The sequence below is a fragment of the Micropterus salmoides genome, unplaced genomic scaffold (genome assembly GCF_014851395.1).
Source record: "Micropterus salmoides isolate LMB-PRFRI ecotype aquatic unplaced genomic scaffold, ASM1485139v1 Ms_hic_scaffold_4, whole genome shotgun sequence".
NCBI lineage: Eukaryota > Metazoa > Chordata > Actinopteri > Centrarchiformes > Centrarchidae > Micropterus > Micropterus salmoides.
Window position 1 is genome coordinate 28,738,692 of NW_024043372.1, and position 8,661 is coordinate 28,747,352.

The following is an 8,661-nucleotide window of genomic DNA, read 5'->3' on the forward strand; positions in this document are numbered from 1 at the left end:
TGTAAAAAACAAAACGATACTACATTGTTGGGATTGTTTGCCAATATAGATATCTGTTGCTAAGCCCACATGTCATGGAAAAGAGCACAGCAAGTTGTTTTTTGAAATGAAAGTAGGAGTGATATGCAAATGGAGCCATAAAGTTGTTGTGGTTAAATTGGGAAATCATTCAAAATAAAACAGTATGTAATTCAAGCCTGCTGAAAGGTTTTCACCTTATTTTGCCATTGACCAGTAGTCACTACTACACGGTACATGGATTATTGGTGTGTTATAGTGAATTTATTAGCTTAAAATGTTGGTTCACCCAAATCGCAATGTGGTGTCCTGCCACACATACACTTTAGGTGTACTTTGTCAAGATGTTGAGATGTCTCTCTCTTGAGATTTCTGCCTATACTTCAATACAATTGATTTGAATGGAAATTTGTTGTGCACACAACATTGAAAAAGTGACATTTAAAAGATGTTACAGCATAAATAATGTCCCTGTTGCTCTGGATAATCCATAGACCTCAGTGTGAACAGCTTTTATGTGAACTACTTTCTACCAAAGAAATAGCCCCTATGAAGCATGCTGACAGTGTGACACTGTTCCATTGAAGTCCCTAGTGTTGTAGTACTCGAGACCGGCCTTAAGATCACTTTTTGATGGTGTTGACCGTATTTGTACTCGGTCTTGTCTCTGACATTGAGGACTCTGGATTTTATTTCAAGACCAGTCAAGACCATAACTTTGGCAATATCAATAAATTGCTTGTGCATTGTCTGATTTATTTGTTAACATCCTAACTTTGATTGGATGTAAAACATATTGCTTCAAATGCAACCAATAACCCTAATTAAAATGTGTTGTTCTCGTTAACGACTGTAACTCTTAACCACGATGGTAAAAGGACTGTTGAATAAAGATGCTTACGTTGATTTCAGCTCTTAGTGTTTGTATGTGGGTTCCTATGTACCTATGATCTCGTTCCACATTTTATTGTGTGTCATGTAATGTGGGGAACTGGTCTTGGTCTTGACTCGGTCTCACCCTCCCTCGGTCTTGGTCTCGACTTGATCTCAGCCCCTAAAAGTCTTGGTCTTGTCTTGCTCTCAATAAACTCTGGTCTTGGTCTGTACTTGGTCTCGGTTTGGGCGGTCTTGACTACAACACTAGTCGTCACGTTACTGTTGAATGTTTTTAATAAAATTTTCCAATGCTTTGCGGACCACGAACAAAGCAGAACCTTAAACAATGAATGTCCTGGGCAACTCAAACCACCAGCATTGCCTTTAAGGCCCCTTGACATCCAAGCCGGATCACACATAAACTACCAAGTTGCTGAGTAGATGTTTAATCATGAAGTGAATGAAGAATTTCTATTCGTTGTCTCATATGACTGAGAAAGTAGCTTTCATGCTCTACCAGGCATTTAATTAATTACTGGTTCAATGATGCCACGATGGGTCTTAAAGCAATATATCTGCTTTTGCTTAATGTAAATAATGTTTTTTTTGTTTACCTTGCGTTCTTAAAATGAAAAATGCCAATTCATTGAAGTGAGCGCTTCCACCCTGCTTTTTGAGTTTTATGACCATATTTGTTTCTTTAATGACCCTCATTTCATCCCTTCAGCAGAGGCTATTAATGTAATCCTGCAGCATTACGTTGAGAGCACAACATGTTCCTGTACATAGTACAATGTAGCAGTACCAGTGACCAGGGTCAAGTTTCAAGTCCCACTTGAATGTCACCATTTACCTTTGGATGACACGTATGTGTGCTACTTCCAGCTTTTTAGGTTTATACTCAGTCGATAAAGTATGACTTTATTTCATAACACTGTTAAGACTGTTGAATTATATGAGGATTAGTTACCTGGATTTAAAAAAGACATTGAATGTTATGATTATTTCCAGCTTATTAAAAGTGTCCGTGCTGACTATACATAAAAAACACTGCTCAGTCATCTCTTTTCAAAATGAGGATGAGGTGCCAATGCTGACTGGTTTCAATTACATTTTTTTTGTCTTAAATCACTTGCTTAAATATTTTTGCTTGAAAAATATCTTGACTAATCCTTCATCAGTCAAGGACAGACATCACAAAAATGGTAATCTTTCAGGTGTCCACAGACAAATGTATGGTGTTTACAAATTGTTTCATTAGTATAATTATATAGTTTAGTATTTTGTTCCTGGAAAGTATTGTTAACTTGATGTTCATTGTATCATCATCGTCTCTATTAAATTTTACGGCTGTTGTTTCTAACATAATAAAATGATCTCTAATTTCTGGACAGGAACTCGTTTGCAAAAGCAATAGGTGTATCTCACTTTTATTTGGATGCTAAGAGCAGATGGGGAAAGGCCTGAAGGCTGTTACTGAGCTCAAAGGTCATCTAAAGTACATTTCTACATCCTGCAGTGTTTTCTAATGGTAGCAAATGTACATGTATTGTAAAGATTTCTTGTTTTTGTCCCCACCCTGTGGCAGCATCTGGTGCTTACAAATTATTTTTATCCAGTCGTCTTTTTGCTTGAGCGAGGTATTTTTACTGTCTTTTCTTTTTTATTGGTGTGGGCTCCCCATGGACGGTCTATAAAAGGGGTTCCCCTTGTATATATTTAAAAGATGATTTTATAAATATCCAGGTACGCAAAACTTTGCTTCTAGCTACAGTGTTAATACATATGCCCCTCTTCAGGTTTACGCTGTTCTAATGATGAGGGTGTCCATCTCTTTCATTTGTTTCTCCTTCAGATTTGCATTTTAGTTTATTTACATTGAAAACATTTATGCATGTAATCTAATTACATATGACTTAAAAGATTCAAAGGCACAGACAATCTCGTTTTAGTGCAGTGACTAAGATCACATCAGTAATCGGCTGTCAAGAATTTGTTTCAGAGAATTCATTTCCTCTCTACTCGCCTTTGTTTTAACAGAAGGGAATCTACTCAGCCTTACATTGCACAGTACAGTAGAGACAAAGAATTTAAATAGACTTCAACAGTATTTAAACCTGACAGAGACAGAAGTATCAATCACATAATCACAGCAGAAATACTGCCACATTGGATTCACTATTCCAAGCTATGGTCTAAGGGTCCCACATGCCAGCTGACAGTCATTTCCTTTCTTTAATCATCCCTGTCTGCACAGTCTCCATTCTGATTCATCACTGTTTGTCCTGCAGAGCCCCCAGGTATCTGTGTGCTGATCTCAGTGTGTCCTGCAGGTCTTTGTACTGAGCCAGAGTGCAGGCTTCCTCCAGCCGTGCCCAGCGGTAGTCCCTGTGCTCGCCAGACAAAGTAACCGCTGTCCCTGGGTCTCTCAGCTCGGCCAGCCAGTACAGCACCTCTTTGGGCTTTCCTTGCACCTCGTAACGCAGCTCCTGCAAAAATCCGTCAATCACCCGCAGGTGCTCCGCCCCCAGCCCGGCCTCCTCCTTGGTCTCTCTCAGAGCTGTGGTGAGGTCATCCTCGCCTGGGTCCACATGACCTGATGGTGAACAGGTTAGACGGAACTGGCACAAAGAACATCTAAAGCTATACGAGTAGAATTCAGCTCATTAGTATCTCTCATCAATGACCTGATAGATGTGCTGTTTTTGAACTTGTAAACACCTTTGGGCGGGGTCCAGTGGTGTGTCCCATAAGAGGTCTGCAAGAGGAGGTACTCGATGTTGTCTGGTGGAGGGACACGACTAGCTAGACGACGAAACACTATAAAGCCACAAGCACGCAGCACCATCTTCCTGTTCAGAAACTTCACACACAAACACATTCTGCATTACTTTGTGTTCCTTTGTTGTAAAGTGTGACCCTTTGCACTTTAGGGAGGTTAAATGAAACTGTACCTGTAACGTACAATAAAAAACTTTTAAAAGTTTCACGTTATTACTTATTTCTTTTCTTTTATAGGGTGTTTGGTCTTATTAGTTCTGTGAACTAAAATACAAACTGTTATGATGTTAATATACTGTATTTAAGGCTAACATAATTGTGTGAAATCTGTTCACATTCACTAGTACCCCCCATACTACTGGATATTAACAGATCCACATGGTAACGACAAGCACCATACCAGCCAAATATCACCAGCCTTATTCTGTCAGAGTAAACCTCTGGAGTACAGGTTTTCCTCTTTAACATAGTGGCCTAGCTTTGGCTTTCAATAATGAGGTAACCTGTAGGACCTTTTGGTCAGGACAAATTTCAGCAGTGTTGCTTTTGACTGGAATTAGCCTGTTTCTTTTTTTAATATAACAACGTTGGAATTAAAAAACACAATCAGGCCGATCATATCTTTGGCTGTGTATTCAAAAAGCAGAAAATGAATGACAGGCACAGATCTTACAGGTTTAACGTTACAGGCCCATGAACAACACTACTGCGCCAGCACGATGATTTAGCAGAGCTAAATAAATCTGTAGCATGTTAGCTATCTTACTTACCTGCTCGCACAGATGTCAAACAGTGACTGGGCTCTGGATGTTTCTTGTGGATGCTACTTAAGGTCTATTCTCTGCGACAAAATATGGGTTTCTCTGGTTTCTCTCCGGCTGAGAGCACAGCGAAGCTCAGCGGTGCTCTGGGAAATGAGTCCGGCCGGTCGGTGCTCTTTGAATACGGACTCAAACAGTTCCGCTTTGTAAAACTGCTTGGACAGGACTCGAGGCAAGACTACTGCTGCCAGTGGTGAAAGAGGTGTTCAGATTCAACGTTCAAAGTTATATTAAATCAATAAAACTACTCCTTATGCAGATTGGCTATATTCAGGAATATTATTATATTGCATTGTGATATGATTAAGATAGAAGGCTTAAACAATATAATATAATATAGCCTTGTAGTGTGTTAATTGATTATAATTACTTTTTTGTTACGACTTTATACACTGTTACACTAATCTATAATGATGTATTGTTTTATTTATTGATTCTGTGTTTTGTATGTAAAGCCTTACTAGGAACTATGGCTCATTGCCGATACATACAGCAGAGTAAAACTTGAGTAAATGTACAGTGGACAGTTATTAGGTACATTTACTCAAATACTGTGATTAAGTACACATTAAAGGTACTTCACTTAAGTATTTTCTTTTTATGCCACTTTCTACTCCCCTGCATCTCAGAGGGAGATAATGTATTTTTTTTTATACTGCATTTATCTGACAGCTTTTTTTACAGACAAAACATATGAGGACTCAATAAATTTTCTTTGTTGCAAATTAAACTACACAACATTTTACAACTGACACAGTATTAGACTGACGTTGAAATCAACTGGCAACAACTTTCATTCTTGTAAATATTTTTCATGCTTCCATAACACACAAATCTGAAGATCTTTTCCTTTTAATTATTTAAATTGATTTGTAATAATTTTGCACTTTGTACTGTTGGTTAGACAAAGCAAACATTCTGAAGGTATCACTTTGGGCTCTGGGAAAATGTGAAATAGTAATATAAATGAGTTCCCCCTCAAAAATTACAACAGTAAAATCCTGTTTTTACATTAAAGCATGATTAATAGTCACATGACATTTTTCTTTCTGCATTGAGTACTTTTTCTTTACTTTAGGTACATTTTCCTAATTATACTTACATACTTTTACTTTAGAAACATTTTCAATGCTGAATGTTTACTTGTTAGCCTACTTGTTATTAGTACTTTCACTTCAGTAAAGGATCTACATACTTTGTCCCCCACTGACACACACGAACACGCACACACACACACACACACACACACACACACACTGTATATAATTGAGTAACTTTTTATCATTGAAAGGGCAACCTGTTTATAATGAATGCCATTGTTAAATATCTGGGAAAGTTTACCTACTGTGTTTTTAAAATCTGTTTGTCATGTCAGCAACCCCTGACAAACATAACAAATAATTGCTTGAATTACATGAATTGATAAGTCTAAAATGACCTAATAATAAAACAACAATAATATAAATAACAACATATATATATCTTAATATTTATCAGTAGATTTAAATAGAGCGATTCATCCTGTTAGAAATCTCTAGAAATGACAGATTAGACATGGTTTTATGATAAACGTACAGTGTTCTTTATAATGAAATTGCTCTTGTGCCTGTGGGAGACAGATAAGACATGTACCCAGTGTAGATAGGGCCAACTGAAGACAGCTTGTGTCTAAAGATAATGGAGATGGGGCCTCCTCCTCATGGAAGCCAAACTGCCAGAAGTGCAGTTGCTCCGCTGGATGGAGGAGTCACTGCTGCTGAGCTTCAAGGTAAAGACAAAAACTTACCCAAAATACATGTTCTGGTACTTTCAAGTAAAAATATATAAGGAGACGGACAGACAGACAGAGAGGATGCACAAAAAAATTACTTTGAAGGATTTGTACAAATTAGACCTATAGTCTTTTAGGACTCACTTAAAGAAAATGTATTGTTTTCCTGACATGAACAATTATTTTGCTTTTCTGTAGCTCCTTCCTTCATAGCATGTAGCTGCCTGTGGTTTAGCCAGAGGCCTCAGGACATGCGACATTCGCTTCTACTACTACTGTGCTTACTCAGCCTGCACTGAAGCGCTCATTATTCCACTCCGCTATACATGAATCACACATGGGGTCAGGTTCCCCTGCATCCAGATATTTTTGGTATATACTGGCTGTCATAGAGATTACTCATGGATGTTGGACTGTGGTTTAGATGACCAATGCTTTTGTAGAGGGATGACAGACAAATTTATGTTTTATGTCATTGCATTTGGCCCACTTGTGTCACTTTGTGTAGGTCATGCAAGCTGTATCATGAGGCAGTTCATTGGTCTGGTATTTTGTATTTAAGGAACACACAACAAGAAAAAAAATCCTTATGACGATGACACAGATATTAGGCATTAAAATGTCAGGTCTGAGTACGTGTAGAGCAGATTCGTACCAAGAGATGTCCTTGTCTGGATTCTTCAAGCTGAATGTTCTGGAAGTGTTGTGGATTTATTTTAAGCTGACAACTGTGATGTAGTGTGCCAACACAATAATCCCAGTTACAAATCCAGAAGTCACAATTTTCATGCGTGTAGTTAAGATTAAAGTTCTCACCTGGAAACGGGGCATAGTTAATGCACAGAGGGCATTGCTTGCAGGGTAGTTACGACCACTCTTGTGATTTGGTAAAGAAAAATAACATGGTTCTTTGTGATGAATACTGAATTGTGAAGTTTCCTGCTTGCAGTCTGAACAGCATTTGACAGAGCCATGGAGGCGAAGGAGCAGACCACAGGAGGGCCTTATTTTGTGGGGAAAACCAATGAATTGATTGAAGCAAAGCGCTCTTTCAGAACATTAGAAGGTCGGGATGTACTGATCATCCACCATCTGGGAGTCTTCTATGCTATAGACTCTTACTGTTATCGTGAGTACCTGTGCTGAACTCAAAACAGCTGTTATGAGAGAGGGGAAAGTGTGACCATTAGGCTTTGGTTTCCCTTCAAATCTGGTAATACATGAAAAGTGTTATTGGCCGTAAGACTTTATCCAACAGTACAGAAAATATTGGCATATTTTCAAAAATGTTATCAATGTGCTTACTTTCACTGAACCAACTCAAAATAGGTTGCTGCTAATAGAAATCCTGTCATGGGACATTTAACGCTGGCCTGCCTTACTTTGTTATCCATAGGACATTTTAGCACATATTGCCTCTAAAGTGTGTCCAGTCAGCAAAAGGTTAGTCTGCTGTAAACTGTTAGCTTATTCTGCAATACACTGATCCTCTACCCTCTCAACAGATGCTGGGGGAATGCTGCAGAATGGAGACATTGAGGTGAGGTTTACATTTTACAAGAGCTTGTGGGTTGTTGTTTTTTTTGTCTGACCCAGAGAAAAGAAGCCAAAATGTCATTTAAGTTAAAGTGCTGGACTGTGCTTTTGTGTTTTTGCACTAAAATCCTTAAAAGCAACCGCTGTAATTAAGATATCAAACCCGTATTAATTTAATGTTATGCTAATCTTGGAAGTGACCTACACTTAGCACCACATGAGGTTGTTTACCTGCTTTCTTTCAACACATTCACAGGACATTGACGGCAAGCTGTGCATAATTTGTCCAAAGCACAAGTACAGGATCTCTCTTGCCGAAGGGGAGGGCTTATACAAGGGCACCAACCCCCAGGAAAAGCCACCTGTGCCCAGATGGTACTCCAAGGGTGTGAAGCAGCGGATCCACGAGGTCACTGAGAGCAACGGGGAAGTCTATGTCAAGCTCTCTCAGGACAGGCACTGGGTCGATTCAGACTTCTACCAGGGAGAGGCCGGCAAGGTGGAAAGGGCCAAAGCAGAAGCAGCCGAGGAGAAGAATGATAATAGTAACACATGGATGAGAATGGCATCTCTATAGTATTTTTTTGTCTCCTATGATCTCCTCTAAATGTTTGGGTGATAACTGTGTAGAGAGATGTTTAATAACACGTAGTCCATGCTCTACCTCAAGTAATCAATAGGGCTTGCATGGGCTTAAAAACTGGTCTTGTTTTAATGAGTTTGGGAGCATTTAGAATTTTAAATTACTTGATGTGTGGCTTGCTAGCTTTTTAAATGGTCTAAAAATGTTTTACTAAAAAATGTGGTCACACATTGCCCTGTTACATAGTTCACTGAATAAACATTTTTATGAATGAA

The 8,661-nt window shown here is 38.7% G+C and overlaps 2 protein-coding genes across 2 annotated transcripts; one reads left to right on the plus strand and one right to left on the minus strand.

Moving 5' to 3' along the window:
• Positions 1 to 2,744: 2,744 nt before the first annotated feature.
• On the minus strand, positions 2,745 to 4,600 carry nudt2 (nudix (nucleoside diphosphate linked moiety X)-type motif 2). The gene is made up of 3 exons (XM_038697789.1): positions 4,446 to 4,600; positions 3,616 to 3,757; positions 2,745 to 3,490 (listed from the first exon to the last, which is right to left on the minus strand). Exons 2-3 carry the CDS (start codon positions 3,740 to 3,742, stop codon positions 3,168 to 3,170), a joined length of 450 nt encoding a protein of 149 aa, XP_038553717.1. The 5' UTR covers positions 3,743 to 3,757; positions 4,446 to 4,600; the 3' UTR covers positions 2,745 to 3,167.
• Positions 4,601 to 6,186: 1,586 nt separating this feature from the next.
• rfesd (Rieske (Fe-S) domain containing) lies at positions 6,187 to 8,661 on the plus strand. Its single transcript, XM_038695430.1, has 4 exons — positions 6,187 to 6,264; positions 7,217 to 7,396; positions 7,773 to 7,807; positions 8,060 to 8,661. The coding sequence occupies exons 2-4, from the start codon at positions 7,240 to 7,242 to the stop codon at positions 8,378 to 8,380; spliced, it is 513 nt and encodes a 170-aa protein (XP_038551358.1). The 5' UTR covers positions 6,187 to 6,264; positions 7,217 to 7,239; the 3' UTR covers positions 8,381 to 8,661.